Source organism: Syzygium oleosum, unplaced genomic scaffold (genome assembly GCF_021117445.2).
Source record: "Syzygium oleosum isolate NSW1041296 unplaced genomic scaffold, Sole_v2.1 Sole_v2.30, whole genome shotgun sequence".
Taxonomy (NCBI): Eukaryota; Viridiplantae; Streptophyta; class Magnoliopsida; order Myrtales; family Myrtaceae; genus Syzygium; species Syzygium oleosum.
Window position 1 is genome coordinate 927,484 of NW_026607514.1, and position 18,297 is coordinate 945,780.

At 40.9% G+C, this 18,297-nt stretch overlaps 1 protein-coding gene across 4 annotated transcripts; it reads right to left on the bottom strand.

The window, feature by feature from the left end:
- Positions 1-1,280: 1,280 nt before the first annotated feature.
- On the bottom strand, positions 1,281-17,530 carry LOC115664178 (F-box protein At5g03100-like). Of its 4 annotated transcripts, XM_056304007.1 has the most exons (4): positions 17,076-17,515; positions 3,294-3,857; positions 2,350-2,523; positions 1,281-1,875 (listed from the first exon to the last, which is right to left on the bottom strand). In XM_056304007.1, exons 1-4 carry the CDS (start codon positions 17,466-17,468, stop codon positions 1,477-1,479), a joined length of 1,530 nt encoding a protein of 509 aa, XP_056159982.1. In that variant the 5' UTR covers positions 17,469-17,515; the 3' UTR covers positions 1,281-1,476. The 4 variants fall into 4 exon arrangements, with proteins under 4 accessions (XP_056159982.1, XP_056159981.1, XP_056159983.1 ...); XM_056304006.1 differs by lacking the exon at positions 3,294-3,857 and having other exon boundaries at positions 16,509-17,522; XM_056304008.1 differs by lacking the exon at positions 17,076-17,515 and having other exon boundaries at positions 3,294-4,432.
- Positions 17,531-18,297: the final 767 nt, after the last annotated feature.

Below are 18,297 nucleotides of genomic sequence, written 5' to 3' on the forward strand. Positions count from 1 at the left end.
AATCAAATAATAAACATCGTTTGTCCCAGGCGATTGTCTCTTGTCAATTTGTAAATAAACAAAACCAACTGTAGAACAAAGAAAGAGGATTGTCAGGGTTCCTTGCTTCGTTTAGGAGGAGAAAAAGAAGGAGAACATTGGCTTCGTCCCGTGCGATTCGGTCATTCGCCGAAGAATTTGTTTTACCATGATTTGACCCCAATTGTATCAAGTGAAAACAAATTATGTTTTGAATCGGACCAAAACTAAAGATGAAATCTTATTCTTGATTTCATGAACGTACAAATCATAAAGAAAATGAACCACATAGCTAAGGGTGTGCAAAAGAATCGGGAATTGTCCGGACCGGACCGACCCAGAAGCAAATATAAATGCTCTTGCATAATGCCTCTTGCTCAATGCCTCATTGTCCAACCTACTTTAGCCATGTTGATGCCAACTTCCGTAGGAATCAAAACATCCCCTGGTTGTCAAGTGAATCTCAGCAAAGAACAAGCCGAGTGGTAGAATGAAACTATGGCATAGTCACTTACCATCCGTATTGCGGTCCAAATGAAACTGATATGTCTTGCATCAGTTCCAAATGAAAACTCACAATTTTTGTTGCTTTTTGGGAGAGGCTTGCAGTAATCTTTGATGGAAGACATTGATCCCATTTGTGGCCATTGAAACTGCTTGGACCATGCCCTTCTTGTGTTGGTGGACGAGGTCCAAGGTAATACTTGTAAGGATTGGGGATAGATTTTATGAACCAATCCGGGAATCGGATTGGAACAGGCCATTCTCAGTTCCAATTTTTTGAAACCGGTCATTAGTGAATGGTTCCTAGTTCCAGGGTGATACATAGTGAAAATCCCGAAATTGGGAACCATCCTCACCCCTACTCATAGGCACATGTTTATACATAGTGAAAATTCCAGCTACCCTATATAAAAAATCTAGGCTATTTCAGATCTCAATAATGGATAATAAAAATTAAAAGCATGCACCCTGGTTTGATCTCGCAGTTTGTTTTGGTTTCCCAAAAAGCTGAACCGAATATCACCACCAAAAAGGTTATGTCAAAATTAGAGTTTATCTTCTTTTGGGCAGCAAAGAAGTACTTCAAGTTTGTCTTTGAAATCAAATTGTAATGATCTCTATGCAGTTACACACAAATACAAGAAGATTTCCAAAATGCATATCATAATGATCAGGTCGTTTCCTTAATCGTGCAGATAACTGATATACCCCTAAATTTTCTACTTTGCCTGAAAAAGAAAGGAAGCTGAGCAGTATCCTGACCAAAATGCCCTTTCATATGTCCATAATCCAAAACACCTACTACTAACCTCTTTCCTGAGGGGTTTCACATTTACAGCTAAACTAAACTTGAAATAAGTGCAAATTAGGTACATGTTAAAAACCCAATACTGTCGTACAGTTCATGTAACTCTACTGTCAAGAGAGAGTTAATAAGAATGAGCAGGGTAGTGCTCATCCACGTTTAGAATTCAAGATCTTCCTCAGATGTTTTTCAAAGGACACCTCTTCCAAAGGATAATCGAAGATAACTTCGGCATTTTGGGAAGCTCTTCGATAGCTGAGCACATTTCGGCTCACACCATGTAGTTGACAAATATCAGCAACTCGAACAAGTTTTTGTACATGTTGTGCACGCAAATTAGCCTTGATAATCATCTTCTCCAGAGCGAGTGCATCACCAACGAGAAACTTAATCAGGGCGAGCAGATGTTTCGACTCAAAACCACAAGCAAAATCGATGATCTCCACACTCTTGAGATGTTTCGCCAAACATTGAAAGTTCCCCTTCCGTGAACACAAAAGATCTTCGTGAAAGTTGAAACGTTGTATAGATTCTTCATCGAGCTTAAGCTGCAAATAGATGCCCCATTTAAGAAAGAAACTTCATATTAGATGCGGATCCACAGAAAAAAGAATTCGTTGCCTCACAAAAATTTCAAACTAACAACTTTCATTTGTCCACCTCAGATTTTACTTTATATCGAGTCTTCATCAATTTGAGCTCTAACCTCGTCCACACAGTAAAACATCTTCTCTTTCTAGGTGGCTCATCACTAATTCATTAGTTCAAGACCCCAACCTTACATGGCAGCAAAAGAATCTCCAGTGTAACACTGCAGTTACTTTAGGACATGAACTAATACAGCTTAAACAGCCCAGCACAAATGTCGAGTAGACTGAGAGTCCTGGGCAAATTTGAATTGCCGGAACAAATAAGAGTTTGAGATTGATCATCTTTATGTGCTTCTAAAGTTTTAACTCATTCATGCAAAGAGGAAGTCAGCACAAGAAGCGAACTGAAAATACTATAGAAAAGTAACAAACCTTAGATACGCAAGAGCGAGTCAGGTGTATGACTAATTTTTCCAGGCACTGTGAACTTCGTAGGATGTATGCTATCCCGAGAAGTTCACATTGACCAACTGGCGTGCGTAGTATCAGATTCTGACATTTTGACAATGGAGATGACACTCCTTCCATCTCCAAAGTGGACAGAACCTAAGCACATTGAGCAAGCAAAATAGAAAAATTAATTAATATTACTGTTCCTGTTGGACATGAATAAAGAATAACAAAATTACAGTTCATCCAGATACAATATCCTTTGACACTGTCTCCCAGCCAGGAAAAGACCGATAAGGATACTCCAAGTAGAGATGAACAAGTGAATCTCTTTAAGAATCTATTTACATAAAACTTGTGATACTTGAAGGATGGGAAAATTCTAGTAGTTGGTCATACGAGACAGCAAACCTCGTTATCAACTGAAGTTTCCGAGAAAATCCATCCATTGCCATTCTAAAATATTGTAAGAATACTCTGTAAGATGATTATGGGACATCAGCCTAGTGTGACGAGAGAGCATGACCCAGTTCTAGCAACCTAAGATGACTAGGTCCATTACCCTTCGTCATCTTTCCAGATAATTGTATTTTTTCTATAAACTGAAAGAGCGAATGGAAAATGCAACCTTTTCAAATAATCTCTACATGCATTTATCTTGTGAAAACCAAGCATCTATCAGTGTTGTGTTGAGTAGCATCCATAATAAATAGAAATATCTAGTGGCATTCGTTGTCCCTAATTGAGCAATCACAGATCCATTTATTCGAAATTAAACACAATGATTCCCCTAGACGAAAGACTAGAATGCCACAGGGAGCTGAGGTCTCCCAACCCAGGGCAATATACAGCACTAAATGGTGCCAATCACGGACACCATTCAACACGAGTACGCCTTATAAAGGGCAAAAATACTGTGCTGGTACCTGCAAACACCAACCACCAATGGTGATTGTAGAAACTCCGCACAGCTTCTCAAGAAGTTCCTTTAACAAGTCGTGCCCTATCCCGTCACCAGACACAGAAAAATCTAACTCGGCTTCCACCAAAGAAGATACGTCGTCAAGTCTGAACACGGAATGAAGACGCCAAACCCCCAGTACCCGTAGCGACAGCAAATGCGGGGCCCAAATTTTCTCAAAGTTAGACAACCAGCCATTATCGAGTATTAACTCTTTCACACTTGTCGAATCTATAACAATGTTCTTGATGCTCCTGCAATTGTGCAACTCAAGGGACTCTAGAACAGGACTTCCCCTGACAATTCCCTCCAGGATATCATCACTCATCTCCGCATATCTTATCGACAAGACCTTAAGACAAGGCCACCTGACAGCAGTACCCAACGAAAAACAGCAGCCCCTGACTTCCAGGCGCACCAACCGACTCAAGCAATACAAGAACCGCGGCAGTTTATAATGAACCTTCGGCTGATGAAGACATAGGCGAAGATCCTCCACGCGGCGCTCCTCCGCGAAGCGGAGCCAGAGGTCGAGCTTGGAGCGGAGGAGCTTGTCGTACGTGAAGCGGATGATGTGGAACCTCTTCACCGCGGGCGAGGTGCACCGGATCAGGACGCTGTCGACAAGGGACGGGAAGTCCGAGGAGTAGGCCTCGTCGAAGACAAGTTGGGCGGTGGTGGTCCAGGTGGACCGCCAGCGCTTGGAGAGGACGCCGGTCTTCACGACGTCTCTCAGGGACAGGAAGGAGAAGATGTGGTGGATCACGGCGTCTGGCAAGTCGCTGATGAGATCCCTAGGGCTCATAGGAGGAGGAGGAGGAGGAGGTCGGCTTCCTTTGGCGCGATTCCCCCGGTTCCCGCCGGAGGATTCGCGGCGGACGGAGGTCTCCGCCATGATGAGATCGCTAGGGCTTCTGCGTCGCCGCTGCAAATGAGGAGGAGGTCGGTTTCGTTTGGCGCGATTCCGCCGTTCGCCGGAATATTCGCGGTGGATGGCGCGGTGGACGGAGGCCTCCGCCGTGGAATCGAAATCCTAGGGTTTCCGCGGATTTTCCGGCCGAGTTTCCGAAGGGTTTTTCCTTGTCTGCATCTTTTTACATAGCCGAGCATCGAGCAAGGTAAAGGTGAAGAACAATGAAAATTTATAAGAGTTTTTGTTCTTTTTTTTTTTCTTTTTTGTCTTTGGAGTTTTTTATGGAAACATATAATTTGTTTACTCCATAATTCGCTGCAAAAACAAATTAGACGATCCCAATGTGAAAAAAAAAAGAAGAAGATCGAAATTAAACTCGAGTTTAGAGAAAAAATATTAAGTAATTCATACAAAATTTACGTGATGTCATAACCTACTCAATATTTATTTTTTCCTTATAGAAATGCAGGTTCGTCAACTTTTAGGATAAAATATTTCTGATTTCCAATGTTCCTAACTCTCTTTCCTCTGTCAACTCCGCCATAGCCATCGCCGCTGCCACTTGGCCCCCCTCTACCTCCGAACATACTTTGGAGTCCGGTCGCCTCCAACTGAGGCGTAATGTGTTTTTTTTTTTATTCAGAAAACGTAATGTGTTTAAATGGCACCAAGGTGAGCGTGCTCAATCGAAGCTTAATCAATACTATGACATGAATTGATGAACATGTTTAAACACATAATTAAACATGAAGTCACGAATTTGAACCTTTCAGCGATTTTATTACGTCCGTAGAAACGTTTAATTAAACAAGTTAACCTTTGTTTTTATTTTTATTTTGGTCAGAAAGTTAACATTTATTTAGTTAGTGGTATTTGATATTTGTTGTGTGATGCTTTCTGCTCGAGAGAATATGTGCCTTTCTGTTTCTCTTGTTTTTTTTTGTCAAATTCCATTTCTTCCTTTCCAATTTCGTGTTCATTTGAATTAAAAAAAATTTGAGTTGATTTGAGTTTAAATCCAATTTGATGCATTTCGATTGAATAGAGCTTGAGCTAATGCTTATTTTGGTACGGCTTGTTTGTCGATCGTTCAAATAATTGACTTTGCGAACAAAATCGGTTTGTTCCATCCGGCTTAATTACGATAATTTCACTAAAGGATCTGATTCGACAAATTTTTGCTCTATGTTGGTTTGGATTTTAGTGCATTATCAAAAATTGATTGGACCCATATGCACATTACTCTTCAATCTTTGATAATCATCTTTATGCAAGAAAAACCATATGACCGGATCACATGGTTTAGTAATTTGAGAAACAGCCACAAAAAATCTCAACTTATGCCCACTGTGTCAATTTACCTTGAACTCTTTTTGTAACATCCAAAACCCCAATCTATGTCTACTGTGGCACATTTACCATAAATTTTTTCTTATGAAATAAAAGTCTCAAACTTGTACCTATGTGACACATTTATCCGTTAAGGTTCCGTCAGATGATTTTTCAATCAAAATAACGTCATTCTTATTTCACTTATGCCGCATGACGCCATGTCAACACCGTTTTTTTTCCGACGTCCATATAGTCAGATTTTTAACGATACTCATTGACATAACGTTGACAAAGAGTAAAAGTGTCATATGGGTACATGTTTGAAATTTTTAATAACAGAAAAAATATTAAGATAAATGTGTCACAGTGAGCATAGTTTTGAATTTTTTGTGACTTTTTTCCTAGCAATTTCAATCGTGAAATGATAAGTACTATCGTTTATCTCATTATATAAAGTGAGTAGCAATATTAATTCTTATATGATGAGAAGTGTAGACATACCGCACCTTGATACTAGTCTAAAATTGCTTATTGGGTCCATAGTTTTGCACAAATGGAGTTAATTACAAAAGGATCACTAGCAGTTCATCTTTACTAGTACTATATCAAATATTCCATGACCAAGGTGCATAAGCAAATTCAATCACGTCATCCATGTGACATCCCCGAATTTGGTTTTACATGACCAAAGGTAAATGATAATAGAATGAACAAGCAGTTTGATCCGAGGGTCAGTAATGGAATGGATAACATAGTCGGAATGAGTGTACTAAGGGTTAGTTATGGTTCGATCGAAAGATTGTTCATGGATTGGCCATGGGATCAACAATGGAATGACTCTCTAATCATGCAAATCGATTAGAGTGATACGACTGTGGATTAACCCTTCAACCATAAGGATTGTTAGTGGGAAGGTCCGGGACGACCATGGATCAGTGACATGTCAGCATGTGTTGGTCGCGGGTGATTCCGCACGGCCATGCATCGGTCTCGGATGACCATAAATTAATCCCGTGGTATTGGATTTCACAAGGTTACATGACAACCAAGGGTCAACCATGGATCGTTCATACTCGAATGTGGACCGGTCTCGAATCGGTCATGATCATCGTGTTAAGTCGGATAGGCCATGGACGAGCCATGTGCCAAGCCATGAGCCTAGTGGCTTGGTCACGAACCAGGCTTTATGCCCGCCGCGCCAGTCAAGCCTTATACCTGGACATGATCAGCCATTGTGCCCGTCAGCTAGGCCACGGACTGGCCTTGTGCCCAGCCTTATGCCAGTTATTGTGCCTGATCCTTGTGCCAAGGATCGTGCCCGTCAGATCTGGCTTTGACCTAGTTTCGTGTCTAATGAACTTGGCCATAAGTCATGCATTGTGCCCATTCACGAGCCAATGCACGTGTTTGGTCCATGAACCGGTCTCTCGTTCGTATGACCCAGCATTGTGCTCGGCACACCGCTTGTGTAGCCCGGCATCGTGCCCGTGCACTTGGCCATGTGCCCGGCCCCGTGCACGTGTGACCTGGCCCCGTGCCCGTGTGGCTTGGCCCCGTGCCCGTGTTTCAGGCCCCGTGCCCGGTCAAACCTTACCGCACAAGCCACGCGCCTGGTCAGTCCGACTGGCCTGAACTTGCACAATTGGACTTGGAATTTTGCTTGGTTATATTTGGTCATATTGGGAGGTATTCCTACACCAAATCTTAATTCGAATGAATTGGTCAATCGGATTAAACCCTGAAATTCCCCATTCACTTAGTCATTTTGCTTAGTACCATGATTGAAGATTATCCTTAATGAAGGGGCAGACCATAGGCGAATTGTCCTTAGTGGATTATTAAGTGTCAAGAACAAGTAAGATTCGGCCAAGCTTGGGGAGCAATAAGCCAATTTTGACTAAGTCAACATTGAACCAATTATTAGAATTAGGAAGATGTTATCTTGCAAGATCTTCATTAATTGAGAATCTTGAGTGATCTTGCATGATCTAGAGAGTATCACGCGCCCCCTAGATTGGAGAACAATAATGGAGGCCAAGATAAGAACAATTATTAAGAGACCATTATTAGAGGCTTATGTGTCCACTAAAAAATTTATGCCTTAGGTGACTCATATACCCTAAGTTAGGGCATAATGACCCTAATAGGACACTTGGTGATCATTTAGACCATCCAATTATTAGGTCTAAAGATTTGGAAAAGATTTCCACAAGACTGCCTCTATTATTAGATGCCACATGAATGAGTACTATTGGACCATTTGGCATGATAATCATGAGAGCTTGGCCTATAAATAGGAAGATTACCAATTCATTCTCCTCTTTCCTCAAACTGAACAGCCCACTCTCTCCCCCTTCTCTCTCGGCCAGCTTCTCTTCCCCTCGGTCTCCTTCCCTTTTCTCGGCCACGCACTCTCTCTCTCAGTCATTGTCCCAACATCACTCCCGGTCACTCCCTCTCACCCGCTACACCATCACCAAACACCCTAGGATAGCCCGTGTAGCAAGTGAATTCCCTATACTTTGGGTTAGGACGTAGTGTTGCGCGTTTGGACTCGAGTGGTAATCTTGTTTGATGCTTGTTGTGTGCTTGTCATTGTACAACATGGTCGTGAGTCAAGGCACGTACGGGTCACGAAACGAGGTGTCGTATAGTCTCGTACTCATGTTGTGGCAGCATAGGACGAGCTTGGCTTGGTGCGGGTTTTTATTGAGGCATGTAGACCCGGGCCAAATCCGGCTCCAAGCCGACCATCGGCATGGAAGACCGAGCCACGTGCCTTCGACCGCGCCCCTCATGTTAGGCAATTCGCCCTATAGAGCATGAATCACACAAGTATCGCACGATCGCAGGGGCTAATTGTCGCGACCTAAATTTCTCAGGCTAATGGATTATTAAGTCTGCTTAACTCGGGCCCTCCCAAACCCTACCAATTCGCAACTCAGGGTTTAAGTTTTTTTTAACATGCAAAAGTTTTTCATGCTTGGAGTCGCCACTAATCTATTTGTGGTAGGTCGATTAGAAACCTAAATAAAACATAGGGAGATATGTTTTATTCCTACAAACTAGAGATTCTATGCTCGGGGATTTGATTACGCTAGATCTAGTCTAATGCCCTTTCGGTACCTTTTCTTTTAAAAAAAATGTCTATGCAGGCAGTCTGAATCCATTTTATTACCTAATCACTAACATGTGAGGTGTTTATACGGGTGCGCAAACCACCAATTTAACACCCAAGAAAGCAATAAATAGATTACAAGATTAGGAGAATGACGTACCTTAATGCAACGCAAGCATCTGCATTGTTAGTAGAAAATCATACAGACAATCCTAATATGATTTCTAATTAACAAAGCAAGGCACTCAAGGTGTTCTTTAGGGTTTGCGCTTTATTAAAATGCAAACTAACCTATATGCAATGACGTGCAAAAATGACATGCGATTAATGCAACCTAGCATGCGAACTATATGTCATGCGTCGACGTGATCTAATTCTAATGACGGACAAATGATTTATTTTTGGTACTTTTCCAATGAAATTCGGAATAAAAAAAATGCCTAAAATAACATGCAATTTAACAACTTCTTTTTTTTTTTGATATTTTTTTATTAAAATTCGAAATTAAAAGTTACTCAAGTTAAGAATGCAATCGATCCTAATCTATCCTAAAGTAACTCATTCTTTTTGGGATTTTCATGGAAATTCGGAATCTTAAAATAACCTAAATAATCTATTAGGATTAGAATAACACCTAATTTAAACTAGGAAATAAATTATCTCAAGTCCTAATTTAAATTAAATAATTATTCTATCTTCTAGATACATTTAGGGTTTCCTAAACATGCAAAACCTCTAATTTAAATCCTAACTAACATATTTTTTATTTTCTTTATTTAAAAAAAACAATCAAACAAAGATAACAACCGCATTCAAACAATCCACGCAATCCGCAAGATTTTTCTTATCAAATTTGAATTAGGAAAAGAAATCAAATTAACAGTCATATCTATAGGGTTATAGATATCGACGGAAAACTAATTATTCGAATTTGGAAAGCGAATAAAATCTATTATCGTATCCAAGTGATTATGGATAAGATAACGATTTTCCGTATCGCCGCGTATCGTACCTTATGGATAAGGTCGGATAGTCGTCCAGATACGTTGCCAAATTAGGAATAATTCCTAATTTTGAGTGTTTTAGAATATTGTGGATAGAGCAAACAATATCCCTAAGATTTAGCAATCCACCAAATATTCACAGAATATTTAAAACACCTAAACTAGGAATTTAAAATATTCTGAAAAAATATTGGATAGATCATACCTAATTTGACGGATATTTCCTATTCGAACTTGGATTGAACTGAGGCTTGCGGATCGGGATGGTGACCGAAGGTGGGCATGGCAGCAATAACGTAGTGGCGCTCCGGTCAATCTGCAGAACAAAGACACAAGCCGCGCTGGTGTAGGGACGCCGCGGCCACACGAGCAACAAGGAACACCTGGGATTAATTGGGGACGGTGGATGATGGCTCACGATGGATCGCGAGTGGCGATACCGACAATTGATGGTTGACTGGGGGCGTAACCGCTGGAGTTGTCGTGGACGGTGAGGGTGTGAACCGGGGCTGCAACTTCGTCACGGTTGGGCTCACGGTTTGCTGGAACGGACGTCACAAGTCTACTCCAATGTGTTGAACGTGCGTCCGTGTGTGAAGTCAATGCTTGAGATGGTCTTCTACATGAATCACACTGAGGTATGAAGATGAGAATTGACGGAGAGTGGGCCCCCTTCACTGCACACGTTCCTCAATCTCTCGCTTGTATCTTCTACAGACGACACCCACTCTAAATTGTGGCTGCCCCTTCTTAACGCTCCCCCGATGGACGTCGTTCTCTCTCTGTATTCTGGTAACTTCATGGACAGGAGCTTCCAGACAGCGACAGCAGTGAACGTCGTCAGAAGCAAGTGACGAGCAACGGCGGTGCAACGTGGAAAGCACGACAGAGAGGGAGCTCGGGGATGAGACTGTGAGGATCCAGCTAAGTCTCTCTCTTTTGTTGTCTTCTCTCTCATCTACGTGTGTCTCTCCTGCTCTCCGAAATTGTGTTCTCCGAAAATTATGAGTCTCCCTTGATTATGACGCATAACGACATATTTATATCGCATACCTAGGTTAATTGACTGGGCTTTCTAATCCTAGTGGGTTTCAGCTTAGGCTTTATCATCTAATTTTATTTCAATTCTAAATGGGTTCAATTAATTTGAGCTTTTCTCTAATTAAGCTCAATGGGCTAACTTAAGCTCAAAATAAGACAACCAAGACCCATTGCCCCATCCTCTGAATGAGCAGAATTTCGTTCGGCGCCCGAGCTCGGTTTACACGATGAATTTTCAACTTACTTGCCACCGCTGGTTCGATGTGGAATGCAATTAACCTATATGAACCTTAACTATATGCTATGCAATTTTAATATTTTTGTTTAGGGGTTAAAATTTAATCCCTAATTTTCTATGCAATTAATCACTAAATGGTTAATCAAAATTTAGGTGTCAACACTAATGTTATCAAGATAAGAACTGAATTGTTTGATGTTTGTTGCATGATCACACGAGGGACTAAGGCCATTACCGAAGGATTTTGGGACGTTGCCGCCGCCGATAGATTTCGGGGTGATACCGTTATCGATGGATTTCGCGACAATGCCGTCATCGATGTATTTCGAGGCAATGCCCAAGGGAGGCCGGATGCCCAGTGAAAACCGGAGGAACCGATGGATTTCGATTGATGAATAATGAATCCCGTGTGTTGATCTTTGCATGCAACATTGAAAACCATGCTTGATATTTTCTTGTTTGTTGAACATGTCATGTTTAGTACATAATCAAGGTAAAAAGCATTTGCTATTGATCTACCGTCGACAAGCCAACAGTAACGGTTATTTCTCTTGTTTAATGCGAGGCTATTTCTTAGCCGAGATATAGTGAATTTAACTTACTGAGTTGTGTAACTCACTCCTTATATTTTCAATTTTATAGGTATGGCCCTACCACCTTCGGTTCGTTTTTGGTCTTCCGATTGAAATGCATGTGCGAGTGATAGATGTTGTTGATGTTGAGACCGAAACCACATATCGTAAATGTAGTACAATCGTTTGGGTCCAAGAGGGTGCGGAAGAGCTAGCCCCCCACCGTTACAAGGCATGGTTCGTGTGGTTCGACGGAGACCTTTTGGGATCCCTTGTCGATTTTGGTGGACCACCCGGGGCCGCTTGTGATGGCACGCCCAACGGGAGTGCAAGCGAACGATAGTTAGTTGAAGAAGCTCGAGAAGAAGCTAGCTTTTGTTTTTTTGTGAAGGGACGGTGGTAGTGAAGTTAGGATAACCCAGCCATGTAGATATTATGTGAGCGGATAGTATGTGAAGCACCGGACGAGATCCGGGTGTAAATAAATAACCAAAAAGGCCTATGTAAAGAAGGGCTTGTAACATAATCGTCTATCATGTAAATTACGTGTGCTTGTTTGATAAGCTTCTTTGCTCATGTTGTGTTCTCGTTATTGTTGTTAGTTGCTTCCGCTTGAGCTTAATTAAGGAAAACAATAACGGGACGTCACGTTACAAATCCCCAAAACAATAAAGGCAATCACGACCAGGCCTAAGACCGAACACTACGGCCTTGGTTCGGGGTGTGACAATCCATCTCCAATAATCCTTTGTTTTTCCTTCCTCAACCTACCCTTTTTTCTTTATTCCTTTTTTAGTATATATGACGAGCTTTTCCCATGCATTTCTTAACCTGACACTTAATAAAAAACCAAATGAGGAAGCAGCATGATGAACATTTTTCTTTCTTGAAATTAGTTCATAAATTTGCAAATTATATTATTAGATCGATATTAGTTTCACATAGACGTGTGTGCGCACGGTGATACTCAGCACAAGAAAGAAAAAAAGAATTGCATGCCTTGATCTCGGGATGGCTTGTGTACAATTCAAAGCAATTTTCCCTTGACCCAAAAAGGTTAATTTGGCTGGAATAATGACCAATTCGATCTGAAAGAGAAGGAGAGAGGAAATGATGAAAGTTCAGGTCAATGATCTTGACTAAATTTGATACGACATAATTATATCAAGACAAGAGACGACATGAATTGCTAGACGCAAGAGAGAGAGAGAGAGAGAGAGAGAGAGAGAGAGAGAGAGTAAAACCAGATAAGGGAAAGAAGAAGAAGAGAAAATGCGGTAACGAGAATGGAAAGTAAAAATAACATACTTTTGGTCCTTCTAATTTGTGCACTGATCACCTCAACATAGCATACCTTTTTTGCGACGACTGAAAAGTCATGATACGAAAGTAACACGATGACCAATGCAATTGCTCGAATTCTGTAATAGCTAAGCTCGTAAGAGGTTATAGAGGGGCAAATCTTTCTTCCTTGTTCTCAAATCCCATTTCCTCTCTAATGAAGGCTCCGAGAAAGGAAATTAGGGTTGCAATTCATAGGCTATACTCCAAAAAGAGCAAGATGAACAATTCCTTAACATAAACCATTTTTGTCGGTTATTATGACTCACAAAGAACATTTGTTAAGCAAAGAAGTCAGTGTACTAATAACTATGATTGTGTCTTTTTACAATTACTTAACAAAAGCTGTCAGGAGCTCTCATCATTGACAAAATCACAAGATGATCCCTTTCTACAAAATCGCAAGATGTCTTTTTACAATTACCTAGCTTTGATGATCATCTTCTCTAGCACAAGTGTCCGTGCTTCAAAGTATGATGATAGACATCGCAATCAACAATTTCAACTCTCTTAATAAGATTTGCTACAAACATGATGCTGCCGTGCCGCAAATCTCATAATTCATCTTCACCGAAGTTATGAACTTGAGGGAATGGATGGGGTGATTTGCTTCTCGCTAGAGATGTCACTGATCCAGAACCTCTTCATCGTGGGCGAGGCGCATGGGCCAAAACCTCCTCTACCAAGGCGGAGAAGGCTTTGATCATCTTGCAAGTGCAAGCATCTCGGCACACGAAGCCACCAAAGAAAAGGAGGTAGGTGGCAATGGTCCAGGTGGATAGCCACCGCTTGGAGAGGATGCATATTAGGGTGTTTGGTAAAGCCACTAATGAAACCGTCAGGGTTCCTCGCTTCATTTCGGAGGAGAAAAAGAAGGAGAACATTGGCTTCATCCTGTGCGATTTGGTTGTTCGCCGAAGAATTTGTATTACCATGATATGACCCCAATTGTATTAAGCAAAAGCACATTATGTTTCGAATCAGACCCAAACTAAAGGTAAAATCTTTGATCTCTTAATGTGCTCTTCGTTTCTGATTTCATTAACTTACAAATTCACAAAAACATGGCATAGCTCAAACAATAAATTACTATTCTCATAAAGAAAATGAACCTCATAGACACATATTTATTCATAGCAAAAGTTTCAGCTACTCTATTTAAAAAAATATAAGCTATTTCAAATCTTAATGATAGATAATAAAAATTTAAAGCATGTACTATGGTTTGATCTCGCACTTTCAATTTGGTTTCCAAAATGCTGAACCGAATGTGACCACCAAAAAGGGTAATGTTAAGATTCAAGTTTATCTTCTTTTGGGTCGCAAAGTACTTCAAGTTTATCTTTAAATAGTGATTTCTATGCAGTTACGCACAAATACAAGAAGATTTATAAAATGCGTATCATAATGATCAAGACGTTTTCTTAATCTTCCAAGAGTGCAGATCCATGATATAGCCCCAGATTTTCTATTTTGCCTGAAAAAGAAGAAAAGGCTTAGCAATATCTTAACCAAACCACCCTTTCATATGTCCATAATAAAAAAACACCTACTATTAACCTCTTTCCTCAGAAGGTTCATATTTACAACTAAACTAAACTTGAAAGAAGTGTAAATTAGGTACATGTTAAAAACCCAATACTGTCATGTAGTTCTTGTAAGTCTACTGTCAAAAGAGAGTGAATAAGAATGAGCAGTGTAGTAGTGCTCATCCAAGTTTAGAAACCCGAATCTTCTTCATATGCTTTTAGAACTTTAAAAGGACACCTCTTCCAAAGGATAATTGAAGATAACTTCAGCATTTTGGGAAGCTCTTTGATAGCTGAGCACATCTCGGCACACACCAAGTAGTTTGGAAAGATCAGCAGCTTCAAGACGTTTTTGTCCACTTTGTGCATGCAAATCAACCTTAATAATCATCTTCTCCAGCGCAAGTGCATCACCAAGAAGAAACTTAATCAGGGCGAGCAGATGTTTCGACCCCAAACTAACAGCAAAACCGATGATCTCCACCCTCTTGAGATGTTTCGCCAAACATTGAAAGTTCCCCTTCCATGACAAAAGATCTTCGTTAAAACGTTCTACAGATTCTTCGTCAAGCTTAAACTGCACATGGATACCCCATTTAAGAAAGAAGCTTCACATTAGATGCGGATCCACAAAAAGCAATTCGTTGCCTCACTAAAATTTCAAACAAACAACTTTCGTTTGTCCACCTCAGATAATAGTCAGTTTTACTTTATATCGAGTCTTCATCAATTTGAGCTCCTAAACTAGTCTACACAGTAAAACATCTTCTCTTTCTAGGCGCTCATCGCTATTTCATTAGTTCAAGATCCTAACCTTACATGGCAGCAAAAGAATCTCCAGTATAACACTGCAGTTACTTTAGGACTTGAACTAAAACAGCTTAAAACGGCCCTCGACAAATGTCGAGTAGACTGACAGTTATGGGCAAATTTCAATTGGTGGAACAAATAAGAGTTTGAGATTGATCATTTTTATGTTCTTCTAAAGTTTTAACTCATTCATGCAAAGAGGAAGTCAGCACAGGAAGCGAACTGAAAATAATATAGAAAAGTAACAAACCGTCGATGGGCAAGAGTGAGTCAGGTGTATGACTAATTTTTCCAGGCACTGTGAACTTCGTAGCATGTATGCTATCCCGGGAAGTTCCCATCGAGTAACTGGCGCGCGTAGTATCAGATTCTGACATTTTGACAATGGACATGGCACTCCTTCCATCTCCAAAGCGGACAGAACCTAAGCACATTGAGCAAGCAAAATAGAAAAATTAGTAAGTATTTATGTTCCTGTTTAACATGAATAAAGAATAACAAAATTACAGTTCATCCAGATACAATATCCTTTGACAAGTAGAAATGAACAAGTGAATCTCTTAAAGAATCAAGACTATTTACATAAAACTTGTAATACTTTAAGGATCTGAAAATTCTAATAGTTGGTCACATGAGACAGCAAACCTCGTTATCAACTGAAGCTTCCAAGAAAATCCATCCATTGCTATTGTAAAATATTGTAAGAATACTCTATAAGATGATCATGGACCATCAGCCTAGTGTGACAAGAGAGCATGACCCGATTCCGGCAACCAAAGATGACTAAGTCCATTACTCTTGGTTTTTTGTTTTTTTGAGCAAATCATTACTCTTCGTTATCTTTCCATATAATTGTATTTTTTTTCTATAAACTGAAAGAGCGAATGGGAAAATGCAACCTTTTCAAACAATCTCTTAATGCATTTTTCTTGTGAAAAACAAGCATCTGACAGTGTTGATGTTGAGTAGCATCCGTAACAATTAGCAATATCTAGTGGCATTCGTTGTCCCTAATTGAGTGATCGCAGATCCATTTGTTCGAAATTAAACATAGGGAAGAAAATCCAAGGTTCACCATATTTTCTTACGTAATAACTCCAAACATAAAGTTCTGAATCATCCTGTTCACAATGATTCCCCTTGACAAACGACTAGAATGCCACAGAAAGCTGGAAGGTCACTCAACCGGGGGACCATACAGCACTAGATGGCATTAATCACAGACAACATTCAACACTGAGTACCGTCTTAGAAAGGGGCAGTAAAAATACTGAGCTGGTACCTGCAAACACCAACCGCCAATGGTGATTGTAGAAACTCCGCGCAGCTTCTCAAGAAGTTCCTTCAACAAGTCGCGGCTCTTGTCAGTACACACAACAAAATCTAACTCGGCTTCCACCAAAGAAGATACGTCGTCGAGTCTGAACACGGAAGCAAGACCCCAAATCCCTGATACCCGCAGCGACAGCAGATGCGGGGCCCAAATTTGCTCCGAGTCAGAGAACCCGCCATTGGCGAATATTAACTTTTTCACACTCGTCGAATCTATTACAATGTTCTTCAAGCGCCAGCAATAGTGCAACTCAAGGGACTCTAGAACAGGACTTCCGCTGACAATTTCCTCGAGGTTATCATCACTCATCTCCACGACTTCCATCAACAAGACCTTGAGACAAGGCCACCTAACAGTAGTACCCAACGAAAAACAGCAGCAACTGAGTTCCAGGCGCACCAACCAACTCAAGCAATACAAGAAGGGCCGCGGTCTATAGAAGAACTGCAGCTGCCGGGTGACAAGACCCAGGCGAAGATCCTCCACACGGCGCCCCTCCGCGAAGCGGAGCCAGAGGTCGAGCTTGGGGTGGAGGGCCTCGTCGTACTCGAAGTTGGTGATGTGGAACCTCTTCACCGTGGGCGAGGTGCACCGGATCAGGACGCTGTCGACGAGGGACGGGAAGTCCGGGGAGTAGGTGTCGTCGGGATTGCAAGGCAGGACGTCGTCGAAGACGAGGTGGGCGGTGGTGGTCCAAGCGGAATGCCAGCGCTTGGAGAGGGCGCTGGTCTTCACGACGTCTTTGAGCGGCAGAAAGGAGAAGATGTGGTGGATCACGGCGTCTGGCATGGCGGTGATGAGATCCCCAGGGCTCAAGGGAGGAAGGGTTCGGTTTCGTTTGGCGCGATTCCGTCGGTCGTCGCCGGAGGATTCGCGGCGGACGGCGCCGTGGACGGTGGTCTCCGCCATGGACTCGGAATCCTAGGGTTTTCCGGGGAGGTTCGATGATTTTGCTTTTTCTATTTCACTCTTAAATCCTATTTCTTCAAAACTCAAAAAGGAAATCATACTTTTCCCAATTTGTGGCTTGAAATTTGTTTCTTAATTTTTCTCATTCGAATTCTTTGTGCAATCATGACTAAATAAAGAATATTTCAATGTGAAAAAAGAGGTGGAGGATTACAATTAAAAATTTATGCTTAGAGAAAAAAAACGTATCGAGTAATCGACTTACGTGGTACGCTAATATGCTCGATATTAACTATCAAAAATCAAAAAACAAATGTAAACTATCAAAAAGAATATGCTCGATATTTTCTTTTTCATTTTTTCCTTATAAAATTCGATTTCATCAAACTCTCTGGGTAAAAAATTTCTAATTTTGACTCCCTCATCTCTTCCCTATTTTTGAGTGCCGGAGAGCGCGAATCCGTCGGGCTTTGATATGCAAAATGAAATGGCAAGGGAATAAATAATAATCTCATGAAGAGAAACTAAACTCGGAATAAATACGGGAAAGATTCTATTTGTTCGATTCATAGGACAATCTAAGAATAACGTTCAAGAGCTTGAAACTCTTTTTAATCAGTTTTAATTATATGATGATTAAATCCTAATATCATAATATTGTTGCTTCGAATTATAAATTGGCAACACTAGCCCCTTATTTACATCAATTAAGTCAACTATATATCCATAATCGGGATCTAATGAGACGGATGAAATCATAAAACTTCAAATTCAGGAGTTGTTCTGAGGAGGACAAATTTCAATCATGAACTGGATCAGAACAATGGCG

Coding starts and splice junctions, on each gene's coding strand:
- LOC115664178 (XM_056304006.1), bottom strand. CDS start 17,468: ATGGCGGAGACCACCGTCCACGGCGCCGTCCGCCGCGAATCCTCCGGC. Junction 2,524..16,508: donor TTGGCGGTTGGTGTTTGCAG/GTACCAGCTCAG, acceptor CAATGTGCTTAG/GTTCTGTCCACTTTGGAGAT. Junction 1,876..2,349: donor CTCGCTCTTGCGTATCTAAG/GTTTGTTACTTT, acceptor ATCTATTTGCAG/CTTAAGCTCGATGAAGAATC.